We start from the raw sequence: 26,354 nt of genomic DNA, 5'->3' as shown, positions 1-26,354 counted from the left end.
AGCAAAGGAGAAATAAAATCTAAAAATCAGATAAAGCCAGAAGATAAGTACCGAACAATGCATACAGTTAAAGTCCTATGCATTCGCTCCAGGAGGCCTGCAAATTTGGCTGAACCTCCCAGCTGTCAATAAGTGATTTGTTATATTATTCAGAGACTTCAAAAGGGCAAATCAGGGGCTTAGAAGTACATTTACTCCTGAACTGAAACCTGAAATTTCCCCTCTGGGTCCTCAATGTCGCTATTGTTGTGTGAGAGTGAACCAATGTCATTCCTGGCATAAATGTCACAATGCAGTCCAAAGCAAGGTGTGCTAAAGGAACGTGATGTGTGTGTGGCCCAAAGAAGGAAACCAGACACAAAGGTCTCCATAGTGAGCTTAATTTCACTTGGAATTTCTAGAGAAATGGACGGATTATTTAATTTTGGACCTCCTCCATAAACATTTCTCAACAATGAGATTTTGAAGGTTGGGCAATAAAGTTAAAGGTTGTTCTCTGACTAGTACTTGGGGTACACATATCATTGCTAATTAAGGGCAGGTCCACATAATCCCTGGAGCTGGGGACAGAGATGACATCCCCTTCTGAAACTGGAACTGTCTAATGAAGATACCGCCTCCATTACAAGCCTTTGCATCTCTTCACAAAAACAACCTTAAGAGTACCTCACTGTTAGAGACTATATTTTCTTAACAATTTTGGAACTGTTCCACAGGTGAACAGTTGTGTAAAGCATCCCGCTCCACCTCCATAAAGCATACGTGCTGTAATTTTCACCTGAATATTGTTAAGACCTTACAAACAACCACCACCACCACCCTGACTTTATCTAGTTCTAAAGTTATGCATTCTATGCTTCCAGTGTGTGTATGGAATGCCCGTATTTGACTTAGGTTTGATCACTGCATTGAGAGAGATTGGCAGGTTTTAAGGACACACTCGGAAGAGACCTGCATGAATGCTGATTCCTACGTTCCAATTCTAGATATTGGAGTCTCCATCTCATTTTACTCTTATATGAAAGTCAAACACTGGCTTTCCTAGCAACCTAGCTACCACACAAAGGAACGTATCCAAAAATAAAATAAGGAGAAAAACTGGAACTGCATCCAATAGGTAAAATTAAAGTAGCTAGACCATATTTCCACTATAGGCACATTTCAAGAGAACTTTTTAGAAAAGAAAGTTCTTAATATAGGCTAGGTATATATAATTCCATATGGCTTTTGCTAGCAGCAAAATATGTACCATTTAGCCCCATTTTAAAATGGCTTAGTAGATTCAGGAGTATACCAGTGAGGGTGAGATCGGGAGACAGAAACCACACCGGATAGTTGAACAGGACATTTTTAATAAAACGACTGTTAATTAGTAGGAGGTGGTTAACTATTTAGAGGGATAAAAGAGGAGTCTAAGGAGTCCAGAAATAGCAGTTGCATAAAAAAAGCAGCAATCTCTAGGCTGAGACAAAGTGAAAAAAATTAAGGAACTAAAGTCTGGGAATGGCTCTCTTCCTCACCCCAACCCAGTACACTGAGCGTCAGGCTTCTCTGGAAAAGGCGTGGTGTCCACAGGCACCGTCAGCCTGCCAGTGGTGACGAAACTTGTCAGAGGCCACAGGCCACAGCGTGGGAAGAGAGTTGCCTGAGGAAATGAGTGGGTTGCCATAGAAGCAGCCCACTGGAGCTGCTCCAAAGTGGCAGCAGGGCTGGTAGTGTGACCTGAAGCACAGATGGAACTCCTTTGCTGGGGCTGCTGGGCCCAATGGTGAATAGAAATGGAGAACCAGAACGCAGAAGTGAAGTGTCTTCTCACTGACAGTGCTTTCCAGTGCTGCTTCAGGGCCCTCAATCGGTGAAGCCCAACAGTCTGCCAAGCTGGCGAAGGAGACAAGTTTACAGGGTCCAACTCCAGTATCACAAAGCAGGGCAGAGAAGGATGGATTTGGAGCTGGGAGACAGGAAGTTGGTAACTGCCAGTTCACTCCTTGACTGCTTAGCTTCCACATATACCTACACTATGAGTTTCTAATACAGCCGCTATTGGTCACATGTGGCTGGCTACTGAGTACTTGAAGTGTGACTAGCCTGAACTGACACGTGCTAAATGTAAAATAGATACTGGATCTCAAAGACTAGGGACAAAAAGGATGTCAAATATCTTATTAAACTTAATTATCAATTCCATGCTGAAATGATATTTTGGCTCTATTCCATTAAATAAAATATTAAAATCAATTTCGCCTAATTTTCTTTTTAATGTGGTTACTAGAAAATTTTAAATTATATACGAGTGTGGCTTGCACTCCAGGTAGTTAAATCCTCCCTGAGTAGCTGAAGCAACTTGGCTGCTTTGGATAGAAAGTTTCTAGTAGCCAACAAACTCCCTTTTGGTGAAATGGCTTTTTGCAATGCAACCCCCGCCCCCAAGGTTATATGCTTTAATTCTGGTACATACTGCAAGCACTGCTAACCTTGCCCCCCCAGCCATCCTCACCACAATTCAGAGAAGCAGCCCAGAGGATGATTTTGACTATAAACATTTGTTCTGTCATCTCCCTCTTCAATGTCAATTTTTCCAGTATAGATATATTTATGGTACCCAATGTATACTTGCTACATAAAAGTCTCAACAAAAGTAACCAGAAGAATTCATACAATAAAAGAGATAAAGGATGCAACATGGTAGAGAGCACTGGATTGCAGATTAGAAAACAACCGAGCTTCTGTTTGTTCCTGGCTCTGACTTTGGGTTAGGCCATATAAGTCTCTGTACCTGTTTCTACATCTGCTTGGAGAAAGATGGGGCTCAATTATTTCAGTTTTATTCAAACTACAACATGAAATCCTTTTAGAAATTGCAACCAGGTGTTTTGTTTTTTTAAATAAACAGGATAGATTATTAGAATCTATTATTGGAATATTAGAATACACTAATTTATTAAAGACGTTTTTGTTTCACGTATGTATTTTATACTGGTTTGCATTATAAGATATATTTCTTACTGAGTGTTCCAGTTACAGTTTGAAAGCCACTGACATAGATAATCTCTTAAATTCCTATATAGTAGTTTGAATAGTTATAGATTTGTTTTGCTCTAAAATTATTTCAAGACCAGTAAATCATGAAGCATAAAATCACAACTTCATATGGAAAATTTTATTTATCAAAGCTAAAATTTATTTGGTGCATACTCTGTGCTTACTATTAGGTACTTTCACATATACCTTTTCCTTTAATATGTAAAGGCAACCCATGTGAGGTATTTTACAGGTTAAAAAAAAAAAACCAACATAACAAAAACCTACTTCCTTCACTTATTCAGGTGAAAAGAAGAGTTATAAGCATGCCAAAGTAAAAACAAAAACAAACAAATCAAACCCAACCAAGTACACAGTCTGTTTCCGTTTCCTTTTATACATCCTCTAAATATGTCAAACACTTAAGCATTAAAAAAACCAATTCAAATAAAAGGTAATCTTTCTTGTAATTTGTGACTACAGGTGCTTTTTAAACTACCAATATTCTTGCTCCTAAGCACAAGGGACTTGAATGCTGTTAATACCTGAAATAATTTTAAGGTGATCTAGTACTTTCAAAATTTTATTCACATAGAAATACAAGCCTAAAAATAGAACTGTTTTTTAGAGGCAATTTCTCAACAGAAAAAGGCAATGGTAACAGTTCAATTGATGAAAATAAAATACCTTTGAGAAAGTAGAAAAGAAGTATAAGAAAATTACTAAAAATGTAGCACCATTACCACAATAAATGAGCAAATTTCAAGATGTGAAAATTACCTAAGAATGACATATTTTTCAAATAACCTATTTTTATATTTAGAAGCTCAAATTATATGGGGTTACATTAAGCTTTCCTTCTAATTAGAAATTCAACACAATGACATCAAGTTGTTTTACAAAATAAAAAGCAATTTCCTAATAAACAGTGACTACTGAATTGTTACAAAGAAAAATTCATGAGCATTAAGCAATTTTATTCCCTATGTAAACTTTTCTCAAGAGAAATCATATTGTGTTACAAACAAAACAGTCTGCTCAAAGTGTGAATGTACTTGACAAAAACACTTGATCTTCCTAGTGCTTTTCATTTCTTGGATAAGTTTCTCCAAGATTCCTTTTTGTTCTTTTTTTACAACAATGTAACAAAGTACAGCATATAGAAATCAGATGTAAAGCTGACTATTTTAAAAAAGTATCCTCTTACTGAATGCTGCCAGCAATATTATCATCAAATTACATTTTATAATCAAGTACTGTCTAGTCAATGATATTTTAGTGTGTATATATATATATAATTTTTCAATGAATAAATTTAGTATTAGCACACTAAACTACATATGACTTATTTAAATAATTGCTGGTTTCAGATATTTAAAAACCACAAACTACGGCAGCAACTATAATACATACAGTTCTCTGAACGATCACTTTAAAGTTATCATATAATGGTGGAATATAATTTAACAAAATACAAATGACATTTAGAGCACAAGGCTCCATCCGTGACTGAATGAATAATCAGCACATCAAAGAAAAATATCAGAGAAAGGCTTTGAAAAATAAAGCATGTTTCCTATTAGAACTTATTATTTTCTTCCTAAAAATAACTAATTATAATGTTCAAACAAAAGGTTTCCGAAATTCCTAGAAAAGAAGTAAACTTCAGATGCAGTAACAGATGAGGTCAGACTTTATCATGGTAAGCTTAAAATTAATGTCTTGGTAGCCAGAACATACAACTGCTCATTTGTATAGAAGTAACGTTTATTATATTTGAAACAAAACAGCAGAAATCTCAAAAGTTTACTCATTAAATATAGTTTAATTCTTACAAATCTCCTTTTGAAAATGCAATTCATATATGCTGCAACCTTAGAATTTTGAATTCAAAATGAAATATGAAGGCAATAGTCAGGGAAATCACATCAGAGGGCTTTGTCAAGTATCTGTACAAATCAGTACATACCTCTTCTGTCTGTGATACCATAGGAAAAAAGTGAATCTAAATATATACAATGCAGAAAAATACATTACTATTTGAGGCAGACCATGCTAAAATATAATTTACAACGATTAGTTTGCATTTAAGATGGTTAATAATGCCTTTAGTTTGAACCAATGAAATCAACATTAAGTTAAATTTTTGCATTTATTTGTTCAGTCTAAACATTTGCAGTATTTGCTCAGTACTAAACATTAGTTCATCTGAGAATACGATTGGAAAAAGCAAGTGACCTGATCGTTTTCTCATTATGCTTATCACTTTCTCAGTCATACTAAATGCAAACAAATCAATACAGCATCGAGATTTTTCACATATTAAAATGAAGACTAATGACTTGTGAAGGCAGACTGTACCATGTAGTATTTCATAGATAAAACTTGCAATGACCATCAACTCAATATTTTAAATAACACTAAGATTTACAAGCCAAAATAAACATTTGATTAAAAAATTCTGCTTTTCAAGATACTCAAGTACCTTTCTTCTCTTTGAGATTGGTAAGGTTGGTCTTTTAAAAACCTGAAGAGAAGTTGGTAAGAGGAAAAAAAGTCCTCAATGCTTTAAAAAACTCAACTGTTAGGAGTCCATGCAACTACTACGGTGGCATGGAAACAGGTGTTTTCTGTCTCAGAACCATTCACTTTCCCATAGAAGTAATTCCTCCAAGCCAACTATATAAAGATGGAAAGCAGCTCACCCATGATTAAAACTGAAGTGATCCTTCAAAAATAGGAGCAAGACACCTCACCCAAAAAGATCTTTTAAATCATTGCTAGCTGAGCTGCTGTTAGTCATAGTAGTTGGTGGCTGCGCAAAGTTCTGTGGGTTAAAGAAAGGATTCGCCTGCACACCAAAGGCAGACTGTCCTATCATGTTCATCTGTGTTCCCATCACCGAACTGCTCATACCTGGAGACCCTTGAGGAGGGACAAACTGATTAAGCCACTGACCAGGTTTCTGTTGTGATAACTGGTTCATGCTAACTTTGGGTTTCTGAGGGCCAAAGAGATTATTAAGAGCAGACATATCTGTAGGTCTCTGTTGTGTCTGCTTTGTACCAGCAGGAGGAACACTCACAGCATTGAAGTTTGGCAAAGTGGAAGGTGTTCCCAGTGTCATGGTGGTCGCTCCAGGTGTGCTTGGACTACTGAAGAAGTTCTGGTTTGGATTCACAGGCATGCTGAATCCTGAAGTCTGAAAGCCCATGTTAGCGTTTAGGCCATTTGTCACATTTCTCTTTGTATTATCGATTGGTGTAGAAAACACCATGCCAAGGCCCATGGGAGGAACAGAAGTGAAGGTACTTGAAGCAGAAATTTTAGGGGTACCAACAGAAAGGCTGGTCAAAGACGACATATTATCCATTAATGTGTCTGTCAAGTCCTTAGTCTGAAAAATATAAGGAAATTACTTTATCTCCAAGAACTCCAAATTACTTTATAATTAGTAAATGTTTCATACATTATATTATAAAGGACAAGTTAAAATTAACAACAGTCTACACCAAGTTGGCCAACCATGGCCCACAGGCCAAATTCAGCCTGTCAATACATATTTTTGTATGTGTTTATAGCTAAACATTTGTAATCAATATGATGATAAAGAACACTCATTTTGAACTTCAGTTAAAGAAATGTTGTCTTCCCCACCTCTCCAAAGACAGAATTGTATTCTTCTCATCAATAAACCCGTATTACAGAAAAATGACTCTAAGTGGTGAACACACAATGTGATATAGAGATGACGTATTACAGAATTGTACACTTGAAACCTATGTAACTTTACTAACTGGTCACCCCAATAAACTTTAATAAAATAAATAAATGAATGAATAAAAAAATAAATCTGTAGTACAAAAAATGATACTCTTTTTATATTTTGAACTTTATCAAAATTTTGTGGAAATTTTTTTATTCTTACGTAAGTACAAAATATTCTTGATTTTGCCTCTTGGTGCACAAAGACTTTTCTCAGAACTTTAGTGACTAAGAGATAACAAAAAATAATTTAAAGAAAGCACTTAAGAAAAACTTATGTGGGAAAGCAATAAGAATGTAAATTCTCTACAAGTAGGGACCTTAGTCACTGCTATAGCACCAGTGCCTAGAACATAGATGGAAATAAATACTGGGTAGGACACATAAAAAGTACTCCTAAATCAAGTTACAAACCTGACTATAATTGAAAAGCCAAAACTGGAAAATCACTTTTTGCTCAAAAAATACATAAATGCATGAATACTACATTCCTGATCATTCCAAAGTGAATAGAGGTGAATTAGTACTATAAGACCTAATATATTTTTTAAAATCCTCCTGTTCATCTAGCTTCCTTCTTCATTGGTAACAAGCACTATTACGAAACAATATACATTAGACTGTCTACGAGGAGTTGTTGGAAAATCCTTTATGCCCACACTTCTCAGAAACTGCATATTATTCTTTGAAGTACACTTTTATTAAAACACTAGGAGGCAGACTACGTTCAGCACTCCCTTACTCCTTAAGAGGTATGCTTGAAAAGAGCTGAACTCTTACCTGTTTGACTGGAGCAACGGGCGTGTGCACTTGAGGTTTAAGAGGCTGCTGGTTTTTCAACTTCTGTGCCTGCTCCTGTTCTTTTGCTAATTTTTGTTTTTCTTCTAGTGTAAGTGATCCCTTAAAACAAAACAAAAAAATCAACTGGTAACTTCATATTTCCATTTGTAAGGCAGAAGATTTAATTTTTTTTTGTAAACTATATTTTGGTATGTTTGACAATACCACGTAGTTTGCAAACTACTTCAGTGTTGGTGATTCCCACAAGTATGTTATTTTTCAAACTATTATAAGATTTAACTTTAGGTAGAAACCCACAGGATCTGTGCTCAAATATTTCCACTATGAAAGAACAATTATTATTTTAAAACCATTCATTAGAATCATATTCTTCCAGACGATAAGAATATGATTAGGTGATTTCATTTTATAAAATCAGAAGATTCCTGTTCAACTCTAGTCTATCACTCTAAAAATATTTTAGGAACTCCCCAGAAAGCTAAGGAAGAAGTAAACAGCTTCTTTCACTGCTAATACTGCATCAAATTCGACATTTGTCTTTTCTTTTATCGAGATTGCTGAACTATAAACTCACAGTATGTTCTCTTACAATTTTGTAAACCACAATGTCCAGCAGCTCCTTGGCTGTACACATACAAGTACTTTTATTTGTTGAATGAATGCCCTCAGCAGAAATTCAAAACTGACATATTTTTTTATATTGGATGTTAACCACTATTTCAATTGGAAAGTATACCTTGATAGTTTATTATTCAAAATCAGAAGCAGAAAAGAGACTGGAATTTATCAAGGGGTGTGACTGACAAAGTGCAGCTGAAAAGACAAATGAGTCAGACAATCTACAAATGTTACTATGTGTAAGGCTGAGTAACAAAGCAACTAAAAATCTTAAGCATGTTTATTCTCAACTCAGGTAAAGTCATGTTCCACTGATAACTTTTAAATTTTATAAAGAAAATTAAAGAATGTTTCTTGTTAAAATGCTACACAGTATTTGCCAGCAAAAATCTGTGGTTTCCAGGAAGTCCTATAATATAAGCAAGAGTACTAACAAACAATAAAGAAACTTACTCTTTTATGTTTATTCTGTAACCCATCCTCTTTACTTTCTGATTCATTTCTAGTCAGAAAGTCCGCTCCAATGTTGTTAAAGACTTTGTCAATCTGCTGAGTTAGAAAAAAGTCAACCGCTTGAATGACATCAAAAAATTGTGATTTTACTGCTTAAAGATGAAAAAAACCCTCAAATGAAGTATACTGTCAAGTACCTTTTACAAAAACTTAAATAATCTAAATATTGCCTTACCTGAGACCCAGCATTTGTAACTTTTGTCTCCTCAGAGGGATTCATTTGGTTTCCTATGTCCAAAGATCTTCAAAGAGTTGAATTGTGACAAAGCAATAAAAAAAAAAATGCATCTTTTTAAAATACTCATACTAAAAATAGTTCATCCACATGGAATTTATTAGAACCTAAACTGCAACTTGATACTTTAGTCTTAAATTGTTTTCACTATTTACTAATATTAATGTCTGCTTGTCCCCCAAATTAACATTTGTATACAAGTTGTTGTTTTTTTTAACTCAATATTTAATATTTACTGGAAAATTTGCTCAGGATGTCATAAAACCAGGCAAGTGTGGTTCTTACCATCAGAAAGCTTATAGCTCACTGAGAGAGAAGACAAAATATGGGGAAAAGTTAAAATCTCTTGACTCTAACAATAAATGCTATAATCACTGTGATGTGGGCCAGATTTACTCCTTGAAAAAAAGATAGTATTTAGATAGGAAGAATAAAAAGAGAAGGTTCATTTATACCTCAAGTATAAATACTAGATGTTAAAATTTTTAAAAATTATTTTTCAGGGTTTCTATGAATATAGTCAATCCATCAAACATCATAAACATATATATCGCAGAATACTCAGAGCACACAAAAGGCTATTTCACGTCATTTTACACTTTGTGTATTTAGTTCCATAAACCTTTATTTTGCACTGTGGCAGAAGCTAAAAAGTTTCTATCTGGGGACCATGCTCGTGATTGATATCAGTTTTACTACCTTTCAGGTGTCTTTTGGTTTAGGATTAGACTTGAACAGGTTCCTAAAACCATGTGATCTTTCCTAGGGGAAAGGCTATAGTGAAAATTCGATTTTAATAAACTGGCACTCTCTAGTGAATAATTTTCACCTTTCCCTTCTTCCTTGGAATATAAGTATTTGGAAAATAATTTAGAAAATCCTCCCTAGAAAAAGAAAGACACACAGGTGGATGTTGTGGTGCTACATATGAAATTAATGCTCTGTAAATGTTTCTGGGGTTTGAGAAAAGAGAAAGGGAGAACTCAAAACACCAGGGTTTTATAGATCTGAAAAATGTTTATAAGTGGTGCTCTTGGTGATCAGCACCGAGTTTACAAAGCCAGTGGCTAATGCCGACAAGAGATTTTCTCAGAAATAGAATATTTTTTATGTAGAGAAAATGCTAAGATTATACCACGTTATACTTTTGCACTCAGAAATGACATTAGATTTTCAACAATGTTCTACTTTAACTCAGTTCAACTTAATATGCTGGAAACATTTTTTCAATGTTTTACATATAAGTCAAGTTGAAATCCATCAATTTTCCTAGTCTATTCCAGAAAATCAATGATGAGATATCTTTAATCTCACTCCTAGACCATGTGCAATTCATACGCAACCTACTTACTTCTGCTGTTCTTGCATTATATGAAGTTGCTCCAGTTTAGTCTTATGTTCACATTCCAATCTATTAAGCATCTCTTTTATGACGGAAATGAAAGAATTGAACTGGTATGATAAGAAATTGATATGGTTATAATGCTTGAAGTTAGCAACAAATGTTATCTAATAAGTCATCTAATAAGTGAGTTAATCATAGTATTCTCTATTTCTACCAGAATATGACCCACTCATAGCACTGATGTCACAAGAATAGTATACTTAAACTGAGCAAATCACAATAAGCTTATACTTTATCTTAGTATGGTGCTAATATAGCTGATGAGATTCTTAAGTTCCAGAAAACATGTCTCAATGAATTTTATATCCTGCGATGACTAACAGCTATTATTCAGGGATCTTATATGAATTCATCCCCAGAAGTTCTTACGTATGGATTTTCCTAGAATAATCCAAAATTGACCATCTGAATTTGTGCATATCTGGAAACAAGCTACTTAATAATGGATAAAAAAATTAGTTTTTCAGATTGTTATGAAAATATTTGGCCAAAATACACTGTTTTCTAAAAAAGTTAGTAGAAATATTAAATGTACATAATCTAACATTCAAATAATTAAAGTTCATACAGTACATCTAACACTGTCTTTTTTTTAACACTGTCTTAATGTAGGTTAAGCTTTGGTTTAACCATTCTTATGGTCCTTCAGGATCATCATAAACAATTTGTTTGAATAATACTATATATTACAGGAAAAATCAGAAGCTGCTTTCTTCCCCTCCCCAAATCTTACAACAATATCTTTGTGCTGGGTGCTTATATAGACATCGTTTCATTAATCCTCACAACTCTTCAAAGTCGGTTTATTAATACTTCTATTTTATAAATGAGGGAGCTCAGGCTCAGCAAGAGAAAGCAATTCAGAGATACTAAGTAACTTCCATGGCAGAAGTAGAATTCATACAGTCTGTCTCTAAAGCTTTGCTCTTTTCTCCTCCATTACACTGCCTTTCACTAGCTCTACCATCTGTTTATCCTTTATCTTACCAAGAGGGTAACAAAAGGCCTATTTCCTTACCATGATGGACTCTCTGCTGGTGAGTTTTTAAAAACTTTTTAATGAAGCATAACATACTAACAGGGAAGTATTCCTATAAGTGCACATCTCAAAACATTCACGAACTGCATTTAACCAGTAGCCATATAAAGAAACAGAACACTGGCAGCACCCCAGAAGCTTTCTTCTGCCCACTTCTGCCCTCACCCTATGAGTAAACCCTCTTCTGACTTCTAGCAGTGTAGTTTTGACTGTTTTGTACTTTATTCAAATGGAATCACTCAGCAGATCCTCCTCTGGGTCTGGCTTCATTTGTTCAACACTATGTTTGTGAGATGCATCCACAGTGTTGTATGAAGTTGGTGCAGAAGAGTTAACAGGCCTGAACCACTATCCTTGGAAAGATGTGCTTGCAGGTTGGTCCTTGGCTGGTAACCAGGAACTCAGAGTTCCCACCATTCACTGACGATAGTGGCTCACTGTACCTAAACTATACAAAGAATATGTTTTATGCCGAACACCTGCTTTCCTTCTGGGACTCTGGAATTTGAGCACATGACAGGCAGAGGGTGCAACTTGATCAACCCCCAATAAAAACTCAGGGTACTGAGTCTCTAATGAGCTTCCCTGATTGGCAACATTTCATACATATTGTCACAACACATTGCTGGGGAAATGAAGCCATTCTGTATGACTCCACCAGGAGATGACTCCGGGAGCTTGAGCCTGTTTTCCCCCTTACTTTGCCCTATGAGTCTTCTCCTTTTGCTGATTTTGCTTTATATCCTTTCACCATAAGAAATCATATCCATGGCTGTGGAGAAAAAGGAACCCTCATACACTGTTGGTGGGAATGCAGACTGGTGCAGCTGCTATGGAAGACAGCGTGGAGGGTCCTCAAAAAATTAATAGAATTACCATATGACCCAGCAATCCCTCTCCTGGGTATCTACCCAAAATATCTGAAAACATTTATCCGTAAAGATATATGTGCTCCAATGTTCATTGCAGCTTTATTTACAGTGGCCAAGACATGGAAACAACCAATGTGTCCGATCGATGAATGGATAAAGAAGTTGTGGTATATATACACCATGGAATACTATTTGGCGGTAAGAAAAGATGATATAGGACCATTTGTGACAACATGGATGGATCTTGAGATTATAATGCTAAACGAAATAAGTCAGACAGAAAGAGTAGAGAACCATATGATCTCAAAGATATGTGGTATATAAAACTGAAAACAACAAAAAAACAAGATAGATGAAGGAACAAAAACTCATAGACACAGACAATAGTTTAGTGGTTACCAGAGGGTAAGGGGGAGGGGGTTCTAGAAGAGGGAAAACGGGCTCATCAAATATATGGTAACAGAAGGAGAACTGACTCTGGGTGGTGAACACACAGTGTGATATATAGATGACGTATTACAGAATTGTACACCTGAAACCTATGTAACTTTACTAAGAATTGTCACCCCAATGAACTTTAATTAAAGGAAAAAAAAAATCATACCTGCGAATACAACTATATGCTAAGGCCAGTGAGTCCTCCTAGTGAATCACTGAATCTGGGGGTGGCCTTTGGAACCCTTCCCCAATACAAGCTGTGACTGAATTTTGATTGCTGTGTGAAATTTGTTGTTTTTAAATCAAATGCTAAAAAGGTATTTTCCTAATTTACTTTACATTTTTTCACATTTTGTGTAATATACTTAGATTATTTTACATCAGAACTGACAGAAGAGGGCAGTCTTGAATTAGGAACCCTGTCCATGATATGGTAAGAAAGCAGATCACTCACTGTAAGTTAGACTATGCTGATTATTATAAAATACCAGAAGATATGAATTAAAGTATTTCTATTGGTGAAAATAGGCCTCTAAAAAAATCAACCATAAAGCTGAAGAAAACTAATACCACATTTCAAATAGAATTACATATCCTGAAATAAGCATTTGGAATTATTTTAAAAACCCTAAATCATAAAGATAAGAAATAAGAGCAGAAATGACCCAAAACTGAAGACTATCGGGCATATTATCATCCTATTCTTCCCCAATATCCACTGTCACTTTTTGCCAATTGTAACCTCAACCCTGCCATGAAAGTTATGAAGAAACTATCAAGCCCAAAACTGAAATCTAGAAACACAAACTTTCAGAGGCCTACGCTACAACTTCAGTGCAATTTTGGATCTGATTAATTTTATAAATTTCTCTAATTCCAAAACTCCATTCACTCAGCACTTTCCCCTATATCAAAAGCTCTCCTGCTTACCTCTCAGCTTGCTGCTTCCTTCATTGCTACAATTCACTTTTAGTCTCTAATTCCAAATCTTGCCTGCTTATCCATTTCTGACACTCTGTTAAACAGTAACCCTTCCCAGTCTTTCCATTACACTTCATTGAACACCAGTTCTATGTTGAACAAAATATCTTTGTCATTACTCTGTACCTCAAATTTTCTCTCAATTAAGTACATATTTTTGTTTCTGGCACTGCACTAAATACAGGGGATATAATGAAGAATAAGCTATAATACCCAGGCTTCTACGAGAGTCAGGCACATAAGTACAGAGCCAAGATAACTAGTGACTGAAGCACGCAGAGTGATAATTCTATAATCTTTGAACACATTACTCCTTTGCTCAAACATTTACCACATCTTGAAAGTTTAAATAGCTAAACCATACAGGCATTTAAAATCTACCTATTCTAGTCTCCATTTGTTTTTCTCCCACTACTCCCATACTGTGTTGTAGGTATCTCTGTGTCAAATTGATTCTTTATTCCCTGTGGGAGATAGATTGAAACGGTTCCCAATTATCTCATTCTGCTACTCACGCCTTTGTGTAATCCCCTATCTTTGAGCATGGGCAAGACCTGTGACATGCATGTAACCAACAGAATATGGCAAAGGTAATGGGATGTCATTTCTTTGATTGCATTATAAGAGACTGCAACTTCCATCTTTGTAGCAGACTCTCTCTTTCCAACTTTGATGAACTAAGTTGTCATGTTGGAGAGGCCCATGAAGCAAGGAATTGACAGTGGCATGCAGCTAACAGAGTTAGGAACTGAGGCCCTCAGTCCAACAGCCCAAAGGAACCGAATCCTGCTGACAACCATGCAATGAGCTTAGAAGCAGACCCTTTCACCAGCTGAGCCTTCAGATGAGACCCAGCCTTTAACTGCAGGACGGTGAGAAACTGAGCAGAGAATCTAGGCCCTCATGTCCTGGCTTGGCTGACCCATAGAAACTGAGAGATAATAGTATGTTGTTTTAACATCAAGTTTCTGGTGATTTGCTACATAGCAATAAATAATGAATATACACCCCAGACCCATTATATTAATATTTTTTTATTCATGGCAACTTCCCAGCCCCAAATGTGAATTAGCCCCAAATCCTACACATCTTTCAACATTCTGCTCATTTACTATCTCCTAGTGAGGCCCTCAATACATCCTTCCTCCTTGCTTTGAATCCGCAAACTTTCTTCATTTAATTCTGTGACGTATTATTCCGTTTTAGCAATATTATATGTAACATATTTACATATTTAATGCCAAGTATAAACTGAATAAAGCACAAAACTTCCCCTACCTGATTGAGATTAAGATTATTTTCAATACTCAGGGGAATCAGGTGAGGCAATACTTTTCCAGCCAGCTGCTCTTTGGTGATTCCCAACTTCTTATGAGCAAAAGTACATTTGTAAATGCCTGATAGAAAAGAATGAGTCAAACTTTATAAGTCAATGCCACAAGTTAACAGAAATTAGGAAAACAGTTTATCGACATGAAACCTCCTGATAATCAGTATAGTTACAAGTTTTCCCTTATCAGTGCTCAGAACAAGGACGCTCTTACACATGAATCAGAATGATTTCAGCTTTCTCATCAGTTTAAGCACCCTGACATATTCATCTTGTGTTCTTTTGGTTTAAGAGCACATTTAATAATGCAACACTGAAAGCCTATCAGAACCATATATAGTTCCTACAGAGCAGCAGGAAGGTTACAGAATGCCCTCTGCCCTGAGAGCAATTAAGTATATATTTCAGACCTCTCTCACTCAACCGGAGACATCTATTTCAAAGTGTCCACTTTGAAATACCTTTATCCACTTCTTTAACCAATTACTCAACATGTTTGAAACAATCATTTAATTCACCGCCACACAATCCTTCCCTATTGTCTCACCCATTTACTCAACCTCCAAGAACCTGATTGTCCCACCTACTCCGCAAAGCCTTCAGCCGTCAACTGAGCACGTGCTTCTCACTCTCTCAATGCTTTTGTGTTGTAAGCGTTTTGTATATAATCCAAAGCTTTCCAACACACAGTCTCCTATTATTCTCCTGTGAATGTACACTTTACTTACACACTTAAAGAATAACTTTATTGCGAACCTATTAAATGCTCATTTGCTGGGCACTACGCTCATTACTTCCTCTTCAGTTGTCTCACTGAATTCTCACAAGACTTCATTTATAATGACACTATTTTTATCCTTATTTGATAGATAAAGAAACTTTTCAAAGTCACTCTAGGAACTGACAGCCAGGATTGGAGTTAGGGCTCTTTCCATTATGCCAAACTCCTCAGAAAGACTAATTTCTTTGAGCCCAAAAGTTTCATGCCGTGTCCTAAAAGTTCTACGTCTCCAGAGGTCTACAATAAATTACTTGCTGACCATTCCTGCAAATATTTACTGAGGGCTTTGTCGAGACCAGGTACTAAAGTACATGTTAAAAATTCATGGCTGAGTAATATAGTTTTTCCTCAAAATTAACAAAGAACTTCAAATTCAGTAAAAAGTGAACTTTTTAAATGTTTTTGTGATCCTATAGCTATGTCTGTTTCTCTTAGACCCCAGCATTTCCAGATTGGACTTTCACAGCTTTAACTATTTGTAAACAATTTCAGAGTTTCTTGACAGAGTACTTAGCAATTACGCTGATAGAACAGATTGTGCTGTAAGGCTAATATGCTTTATCAGCATATCTCTTAGCAGAGAAAAATACTGGTTAAGATTTAAACACATCTTAAAAACCAACTCTACCACTTATCAACTGTGTAATCTTAAATAACTTACTTTACCTCTCAGAGCCTCAGTTTGCTTACTGTAAACAGAAATAGTAGTACCTATACATTGGATTTTGGAGAAGACAAATAAGATAATGTAGAGAAAATACTTATCATAAGGCCTCTTACAAATTGAGTAACAAATAAACATTAGGTATTACTATATATTAAAACTAACAGCATTTCAAGTAGCTTTGTTTGCCTCTCTTATTTGGTACCATTTTACAGGAAAAACTATATGCTTTCATAATACTTGTGAAGCTAGGATTGCCAAATGTCTTATTCCTTTGTAAATGTCAAGGTTCTACTGCTTTTGCTAAAATTAACATAGAGAAAAGTTATATCATGGCATTTATCCCATCATTCTTGAATTACTGGATGCTACATACATGAAAGGAGAGAGTACAATGGTTTTATAGATTGGAAAATTTATTTGCATGACTGTAAACGATAAAGTAGCATCAAAGGACATTAAGTTTTCAGCTACCTAAAATTCCCATGAGGACTGCAGGTTCCTTGGATGGAATTTGTTGTAAGAAGGGCAGGATATCATCAAGTACAAACCACTTATCCAAGTATTCCAAAATCTTTCCTAAGCACACTAATGAATTTACACGAACCTATTAAAAGAAGTAAATTGCATTAGTCATTTAAAGTCTTTGCAATCTAGACAATCTTTAAGTATAAATGTAATCTTCATATAGATATATGTTAAAATCTCAAGAATAAAAGTATGTTTAAAAGCTCTCATTTATTAATACAGGAAATTCACTTATATGCTAATTCCCGACTTGTTTCAGAAAGAATTTATGATGGTTTTACCAGCACAGTAAAGGTGAGAAATGACTTCAATTTTGTATCATTTTAAATAAAGTGATGAGGACTTGAGAAGCTTTACTATCTGGTTACTAAGAACATTTCTTTAGGGACATCTGAATTATAAAAAGGACTACATTCTCCCACCAAATAATTAATTTTACTGGGCTTCCAGTATTTTTCTCTAACTCAGGTTCAATTCATTCTTTAACTAAATGTTTTAACAACACTGTAAAGAATATCTATATTTGCCCTACATAGTTTTCTATTTCTAAATATATCTTTAATACAGTTACTAAAATGTGATATTTAGGAGCTCTTTTATCAAAATTTTATGTATATTCATTTGACTATTTTGATAAACATTTCACACTTTATTTTTTTTGCTGGAATTTGTTAAAATAGAATACTTCGAGCCAGGAACAATAACAACAATAAAACTCCAGTTTTCAAAGAAAAGCAGAAAACAATTTAGTTTAAAAAGCACTGTATTTCTGCAAGAAAGATGAAAAAATTTTTCTGAAAAATAATGTATAATTGTTTTCTGAAACACAAACACAAGGGATATTATACATTCAAAAAGATACCTAAAGGCTTAACTTACTCTTACAATCAGTCTTATAAAAGGAATTGCTGCGTTCTTTATTTATGTATGTATATGCATTTATATACACACAAAGAAAAACTAGAAATACTAGTTTATTTTTATTTTCTTTTATGATGTACAAATATTATGTCAGTCATGAAGAAATAGAGCTCTTGGAGCATTTTACCTAACCACAGAATCCATTTTTTCTTTATTACAATTCTAACTCATGAATCATGTTTCAGGAATTCCCTAGTTAGAAGTTTTAAACCTTACAGGTCTGTCTATGAATACAATTCAGGAATTCACATTTGCCACTCTGAAGGTAGGAGCACTGAATGTGGTGTGTAAAATGCAAATCCATCCCAGAGTTATTGTTCTAAATATTACATTCATTATAACTCCTTGTAAACAACGTGCCTTTTGGGGCTCAGCGGGTGTCTTACAAAGAGATATAAACATCCCTGGGCAATAATACAGATCATTTAAGTTTCCATGCTTCCCACTTCTGCATACATACTTCAAACTGAAGCAGAACATCTACTTTGACAAAATGCATGCTGCCATAGACTATAGTATAACGTATGTGATTTTTTAAAGGGTATTTTGAAAACTGAATTTTAAACTGTGTATTACTACAGTTGTTTCCCCGAAAATAAGACCTAGCCGGACCATCAGCTCTAATGCGTCTTTTGGAGCAAAAATTAATATAAGACTTGGTCTTATATCATATTATATTATGCAAGACCCGATCTTATATTATATTGTATTATGCAAGACCCAGTCTTATATTGTATTATGCATGACCCGGTCTTATATTATATTAAGACCGGGTCTTATATTAATTTTTGCTCCAAAAGACACATTAGAGCTGATGGGCAGGCTAGGTCTTATTTTCGGGGAAACATGGTACCACCTTTTTTGAAAATTTAATCATAAAATTAGAAAATTTCAGAAAAATGGACATTTCAAATTATTTTAATGTTGAAGAAGAAACAGACTCAGAGAGGTACAATGACTTGCTCAAGGGTACAGGGACAATTAGTAGCCGAGTCAGAATAAGAACTCAGGGTTCTTGACTTTATTTCGTACATGTTCGTTTCAGTAAACAGTCATATTTTTTCCTACTTCGGTGTTGTTTCCCATCTCAGAGCCTTTCTACCAAAAAACAGAAATGAACTAAAATGGACTAGATAACTGTAAAGGAAAGTCACGGCATTTAAATTGCTTTTGCCTATGATTCTATTAAGCTATAAATACTTATTTTTATTTAAATTCACATTTCACCAAGAAAAGATGGATGAGATCTTCCAAGAAATATCTTTACAAAATGCAAATTTAATAATAATATGCCCATTATCAAACATCAATATAAGAATTGATCAGTGGAAGTTAGGACATTTTTCCCTCTTTTTTTCTAAAGCTGCTCTTTGAGGAGAGTATTCAATGTCACTTCTAGAAAGAAATATCAATGAGATAGTTCTTATGATTTAGTTAGAGTTAGAGAAAAGGATGGGAACATTTATTGCTTCCAATATTTCCTTGACTACCAAGTAACTTAGTATTAAAAAGTTAATACTAACTTCTGTATTCATAGAGGGCAACTACCCTTACCCTAGATTTTTGAGTACAACTATTTTCCCCCATTTATATTCTTATTATTATTTTATTGTACCCTTTACTTTTTTTGAAAGTAGGCAAATAAGTGATAAAAAAAAAAATTTAGAGACACATGACTAAAAATAAATGCAGTTTATAAAAGGAAGCCATTCAAAAAGTTTTTAGGCTTATATACCAAGTTAAACTCTTATGATTATTTTAAAACTACCAACAAAATAAATTGTAAATTAAAGCAGGAAAGAACACAGAGAAATTACTCACATTTTTTATTGAAGCACTCAAAGTTAGGGGACAGGGAGTAAGATCAAGGATGCACTATTGTAAAATTACATATCAGGGGAAACTATAGCTATTTCACACTTTTACAGCACTATCTATATGTTACCTATAGCCAAGACAAAATATATGAGCAAATTATAAAGGGTTATTAAACAATAAGAAAATTATTTAAACAATGAGAAGTGTAAGAAAAACAAAAGTTAACATGCAATTACTTACAGCAAGGGAAGATGTTTGTAGACATGCATTTTTAATTCTTGGTATCAAAGCATTTTTCATGGATGGGTAGTCTATAAGATTTGCAAAGGTTGGAATGATGTTTAGACAGAGTTCCTATTAAGAAAATAAATTGGATCAATCTTAGTTTGGAAAGATTCTCATCCTTTCTCATATATTAAAAAACATTTTGCATTTGCATGGCTAATTTGTCACATAGTTTGAAATAAACTTCTTTGTATATTATATCAATTGGTCCTTTCAACAACTATTTGAAAGAAGAACAGCTTTTTATCAGTTTTCAATTGTACAGATGAGGAAATAGGCTCAGAAGAAATCATGCTAGATCATAAAACTAGCATATGGTACCAAATTCCCTAGTTTCATTCCTAATTTCTTTCCCTAACACAATTCTTCATTTATTTTCAAAAATAGGAAACTTAGGAATGTAAGTTTTGCTATCTTTCATAATGAGGGAAAATTAAGAACAGAGTTATATAAAACTATTCTTCTTAAATAGGGGGTTTCTTAGCTGTTACATATATCCATATGATGGAATATAACACGAACATTTAAAAAATGTATTTTAACACATTGTTTGTGGGAAATGAGTAAACTCATCATATCGCCTCTATTTGGAACCGGCAAAAATTTTGCAAAGTAAATAAATAGAGACCTCTTTTTAAACTAAAACACTGAAAGTTTCATAGAAAATATCAAATAGATTGAAAGATATGAATATTTTACGGAAAGTCTAATTTTGGCGAGAAAATGTCAAAAAAGCCCCGCGTTACGACGCGATTTGGCGGGAAAATGCCCGCTTACAAAGTGTTAAAAGACTGTTTAATAATATTGGGGAGAAAATGCAGTAAGGATATTATAAAATCCCAATTTTTAAAATGTTTATGTACATGTATCTGTCTACAGGCTTAGGAAAAAAGACTGCAAGGATATATCTGGAAATGTTAACTGTGGGCATCTCTGAGAGAGATTTTAATTTTCTTTATATTTTTAAGTACTTCCAAATTCTAAAACTTAAGCAAGTATAACTCAGAAACAGGAAAAAGTTATTTAAAACAGTCTTGTTAACTAGTGCCACACCATAATGTAAATAATCGGAACAGGGAACTCTGAGGATAACAAAGGATGAGTGAGATTAGGGGGATTAAATGAGATAAGGAAAATAATTAAAAAATGGCTGAGAACTTAACTGGCTGAAGAACACACATCTCAGATATCTTATAAGGGCAGACTGATCCATGTAGCAAAGCAAAGGAGAAAGGATTACTGAAGAAAATGAAGTATACATGTGCATCAGAGAAGGAGTTCTTGACAGTATGTGGTAAACTTAGACAGACATTCATTTGTAATTAGCAGATAGAAATGAATTAACTACTAAGAATCTGTTATCAAAATACTGGAAAGTATTTTATTTACTTTAACTTATTCCCAGATTTCCAAAAAGGCAGATATAAGAGTTATATCCACTCAGAACTATAATAATCAAGTGGGTGGCATCATTAAAAATAAAAAATACAAGCTACAATTTACAGGTATAAAACAAGTAAGTCATGGGGATGTAATGTACAGCACAGGGAATATAGTCAATAATATTGTTAGCATGGTACAGTGTCAGATGGTTGCTGGACTTACGGTGGTCACTTCTTTAGGTAGGTAAACATTGACTATTGTGCATACCTGAAACTAATATTGCATTTTAGCTATATTTTAATAAAAATCTTTTTAAAAAAAATACAAGCTACATTTAAGGGACCATTTTCCAAAGATGGGAGAGGAGAAGAAGGAAGGTGAGCAATCAGTGAGATACCATTCTCACATCAGTGAGGTACCAGAGGGTACCTCCTTAAGAAAGATCAGTCAATAACTGGTGAGAGAGAGAGAGAGAGAGAGAGAGAGAGAGAGAGAGAGAGAGAGAGAGAATGAGAATGAGAATGAACGATGTTGTATAATCTAGCAGTAGGTTACGAAGCAAAATCTTATATTATGATTAAATCACTTAGCAAAAGGAGGGGAGAGCCCTAGGAGGAGATAGGAAGAAGAACCAAAGAACAGGAGACTGAAACAAACAAAAACTCAAGGAAATCCAATTAGCACATTCTCAGGAACTTCTGACTCTTATTTTATACTTTCTTTATAATTGGTGATAGGAGGGGAGAATGAACATAGCTGCTATGTTTAATTTTAAAGGTAAATAATATAAAAATCAGGTTCACAGATATATTTCTATTAATGCCTCTTAGGACCTTAACTTTTGTAAACCATCTTCTACTTTTCCAAATGTTGTTCTAAACTCTCTCTAGCCTCTTAAATATATCTAAACATTTTTTAATTAAAATTTATTGGGGTGACAACGGTTCTATATCTGAACTTCTACTTTAAAAACATCACTCCAAAAATGAATTTCAGAAGTTACTTTCTAGCCATCTACCTGTATGAAGCTTGAGGAAAACAGTTTTGTTTCTTGCTCTTGCTCTATCTAGGATTCTACTAAAGCTTAGACATACTTTATCAGATTCTCACCAAGCAATGCTGATACTAGTTAGTTGGACTGGTGACTAAGCACATGTTGAATAATATCAGAAATGCTGGTTTCTAAAACTCAGCAAAGTTGCACACGTCAATTTGAATTATATATTAACTATTTCCATAAAATACTGGCTGATACTTATTGGCAAAACCAATCCCCTTAGGAAGAAAAATGGCCTTTCATCTCATTTAACCTTCCCTCTGCTCCCTGATCTCACTGAATATGAAACCTGGTTGGCTACACAGGGCCTGTGGGAATGTTTCAAAATCTATAACTGACAACCCCTTTGTAAAGGGCTGAAAAGCAGAAGTAAGTACACCTTCCCCACTCATCCCATGCCATTTGGACAAAGGCAGCATATCCTCACCTTTGAGAAGACATGACCTTAATAAGGAAACAAATGTTAAGATCAACTTCACAACTTTGAATAAACAAAATAATTTAGCAAAGACTGAAATCAGTCAAGAAAGGGACCTTATACATGTGGTTATTAGCCTCACATTAAAAAGAAAATTTTGGTCAGTAACTTTTTAAAACTAAAAGTCTGTTTTTCTTTACTACAATCTGTACTATAGTACAGAATTTCTCTAATAGTAAAGAAACTATAAACTTTTAAATGTGAAACCATTTTTACAGTGAGATGTTAACAAAAGTGTTTATTTTCCAAAGTAAAAAAAAAAAAAAAAACTAAACTAAATTACAATTTTAATAGTGATCCAAATTTTTTTTCCAGACAGAAAAGCCCTAGAACCCAATTTTTAATAGCAAAGCTACAAAACCAAAAGTTTGGTGAAGTACGTGATGTTTTAACATCACCTTTGTGACACAAAAGCATAACTATAAATTCCTTAGGAATGCTCACACTAAACTACTGTCTGCTTTCCTATGTACCTGCTACACAAATTAACTTCAATGCAGAAGGAACATTTCTAAATAGATTAACTTACTAAGCATAGAAGAAAATTATGAGTATGGGGAAAACCCACTTAATGTTTTCATAAGAAAAAGGCACATATATCTTTGACATTTTTGTTCATATGTTAATCACTCATTTAGAAGTATATAATAATCCAAACTATAATAAATGAAACCTTCTAAAATAGTATTCTCCCGATAAATAAAAGCAATGAATCATTGTACTTCATTAATACAGGTATTTGTCAATTGATTCTTTAAATTATTTATAAGTGGGTACATTGTAGTAACAGTGTATAACGGATGTCAATGGATTAATATATACAAATGAGTTTTACATAAAAGATTTTATGACTCAAACCCAAAATATACTTTAACTTTTTTCTTTTACCTTAAGAATCAAAATCACCATTAAAGGGAAAAAATCAAATATTGTACCTGGATCTGAATGGAAGGAGCCTCCAGTGCTCTGTAAATCATTGGTAGGACACTATTCTTTATCTCATCAGGAGGAGTTTTGGTTAGTAGCAAATCCATTTTTTGTAGGAAAATTAACAAAATCTGTGTAGAAAAAGGGAACAATGTATTAAGTCCAGAATCTTTATGAGATTTTATATATGCCAAAATTTAAAGTATCTTCTAAAGAATAAGTCATATATTTTGACACTCACCATGTTGCTAGCCTGAGGGCATGGAAGACAAAAACATACAAATCAAGTCTCTTACATTTCTGGAAGCACAATATTTAATATCTGCTCTCGGCTTCAACATTTAAACAAAGACTAATTTCCTAACTTGCACTTATCATCAGTAATACGTCACTCGCTCACAAGTACCAACTACTGGAAAGCTATTGGGTAAAAAATAAATAAATAAAAGTCTTAGGGCAGCAAAGTCAGATGGCCTTTAGATAGAAATAAATCATATCCCTCAGCTTCTATGAAGTTCAAGAGAAGAAAAGGTAGAGAAATGAAAAGGACTATTGGGAAAAAATCTACAGAGAAACATTTCCAATCATCCCTGCTCATTCGTTCTTTCACCTGCTGCCACCACATACCTAAATTACGAAGAACAAATTGCTCCTGTTCGTGCAGAATATTTGGTTTTGCCAAGTCTCAGATAAAAATTTCAGAAGGAATTTTCAGCTGGACTACTAAGGGGAAAAAGAGTACCAAAGAATGGTACTCATTCAGATGATGGCTTCCTTAGGCTATTATTTTGGCTGATGCATCGCTTGGTTAGCAGATGGCTCCACTACTTTCTCTCCTTGTCCCCTTGATCATGTTTGGGTAATTTGCTTCAAGGCCTACAGTTCCGTTGCTTGCCCTTTCCTTAGTCATGGGAATACTTGCCTTAACACCACTTCATTCTATTCCCCTTTCAAGGGAAGGGATGCAAACAGCCTGTCAAGAAAACTATGAAATCAGGTAGTTGATAGTTTTTTAATAAGCTATTGCCATGTAGTAGTAGGAACTAGTAATATTTACTATGTGCCATTTTGGAAATGAGTGAAACGGAAGCTTTAAGAAAATAATGACTTATTCAAGCCATACTTTTAGTAAGGAGATAAAGAAGGCCAGATTCCAACCCAGGTGTATGACCCTACTGCTCTTAAGTCCAAGACTACCTTGAATCTGGCAAATAAATACTGTAATAGAGTCTACATCAGAGACTAATTATGTTTTTCAATTATAATAACCACACATATTAGTTCTGGGGGCTGTAAGCATTTTCCCTCTTCTGGTAAAACTATTTATTAACAATAGAATAAAGATAAAATACTGGCATAAACCATCTACAAATGAAAGATCGTGAGAAACCAAACAAAAACAAAATAAAAAGAAATATTTAGAAGTGTAGGAGAAAAATAAATACTTCTTTTCCCAAACCTATACTGTGTTTCCCCGAAAATAAGACCTAGCTGGACCATCAGCTCTAATGCATCTTTTGGAGCAAAAATTAATATAAGACCCATTATATTACATTATATTGTATTATATATATTTATATTATATTATACTATATTATACTATACTATATTATATACTATACTGTACTATATTAGACCTTGTATTGTCTTGTATTGTATTGTATTATATTAAAGACTGGTCTTATATTATATTAAAATTAAGACCAGGTCTTGTATTAATTTTTGCTCCATTAGAGCTGATGGTCCAGCTAGGTTTTATTTTCGGGGAAACACAGTAAGTTTCAGTAAGGCCAACGGCAACAGTATAACATGCAAAATCTCATTACAATTAACTTTCAGAGATAACTTATGGAGAGCCGCACACATTTACTTGCTAAGGTCAATTATAATTTTAGGAATGGTACACTTCAAGCATATGCAAAATAGGTGACTGATGGGAAAGAAAAGTCTCTTATACTTACCTCAATTTTTAAAAACTTGCATATCCATTCCTTTTGTTTTCAATGATAGTCATCATTGACTAACATCACTGAATAACAGCAGATAAATAGGAAAAAATATCAATATACATACCTGGATTGGCTCCTGCTGTTTAAAGACAGGGCCAAGATCAGGTAGAATTAATTTGATGTATTCTTCTTTGGTGCATTCTTCAGCAATCAGTAGAACATTGGGTAAAACAAAAGGTACCATGTCAGGGTTTACAAATTCTGAAGTCAAACAAGGCAAAATTCTCTGCACAATGACACGCTGAAAGGCAAAAAAAGTTTTCAAAAAAAATAAATTTAATTTCAGGTCTTTAGTATTAACACTGAAGTTACAGTCTAAAATCTCCAATCCCTTTGGGTAAGGTGACCATATAACTTATGGTTAAAACTGGGACACTTTTTAAGAGTAAAATAGGGTGTGATTGCTAATTCTGCCAGGACAAAAGGCATAACTTGGGAATGTCACAGATAATAGGGGACATATAATCACCGTGTCTTTAGGAAAT

The 26,354-nt window shown here is 34.3% G+C and overlaps 1 protein-coding gene across 6 annotated transcripts in view; it reads right to left on the bottom strand.

Moving 5' to 3' along the window:
- Positions 1–4,139: 4,139 nt before the first annotated feature.
- The window catches only part of SCYL2 (SCY1 like pseudokinase 2), a 54,737-nt gene continuing 32,522 nt past the window's right edge, over positions 4,140–26,354 (bottom strand). For 2 of the 6 annotated variants that reach the window (XM_019732105.2, XM_019732106.2), the window contains exons 9-19: positions 25,934–26,110; positions 24,102–24,113; positions 23,869–23,991; positions 19,971–20,084; positions 16,938–17,070; positions 14,967–15,085; positions 10,305–10,405; positions 8,894–8,960; positions 8,659–8,754; positions 7,567–7,686; positions 4,771–6,418 (exon numbers count right to left, since the gene is read on the bottom strand). In XM_019732105.2, coding sequence (XP_019587664.1) covers positions 5,774–6,418; positions 7,567–7,686; positions 8,659–8,754; positions 8,894–8,960; positions 10,305–10,405; positions 14,967–15,085; positions 16,938–17,070; positions 19,971–20,084; positions 23,869–23,991; positions 24,102–24,113; positions 25,934–26,110 — 1,707 coding nt within the window. In that variant the 3' untranslated portion in view covers positions 4,771–5,773. Of the gene's footprint in view, positions 6,419–7,566; positions 7,687–8,658; positions 8,755–8,893; positions 8,961–10,304; positions 10,406–14,966; positions 15,086–16,937; positions 17,071–19,970; positions 20,085–23,868; positions 23,992–24,101; positions 24,114–25,933; positions 26,111–26,354 lie in introns of all 6 variants that reach the window. The other 4 variants (XM_019732107.2, XM_019732109.2, XM_019732110.2 and 1 more) reach the window with 4 other exon arrangements.

This window comes from Rhinolophus sinicus, linkage group LG02 (assembly GCF_036562045.2).
Source record: "Rhinolophus sinicus isolate RSC01 linkage group LG02, ASM3656204v1, whole genome shotgun sequence".
NCBI lineage: Eukaryota > Metazoa > Chordata > Mammalia > Chiroptera > Rhinolophidae > Rhinolophus > Rhinolophus sinicus.
The sequence above is the reverse complement of the archived record's forward strand: the minus strand, read 5'-3'. Positions and strand labels throughout refer to the sequence as shown.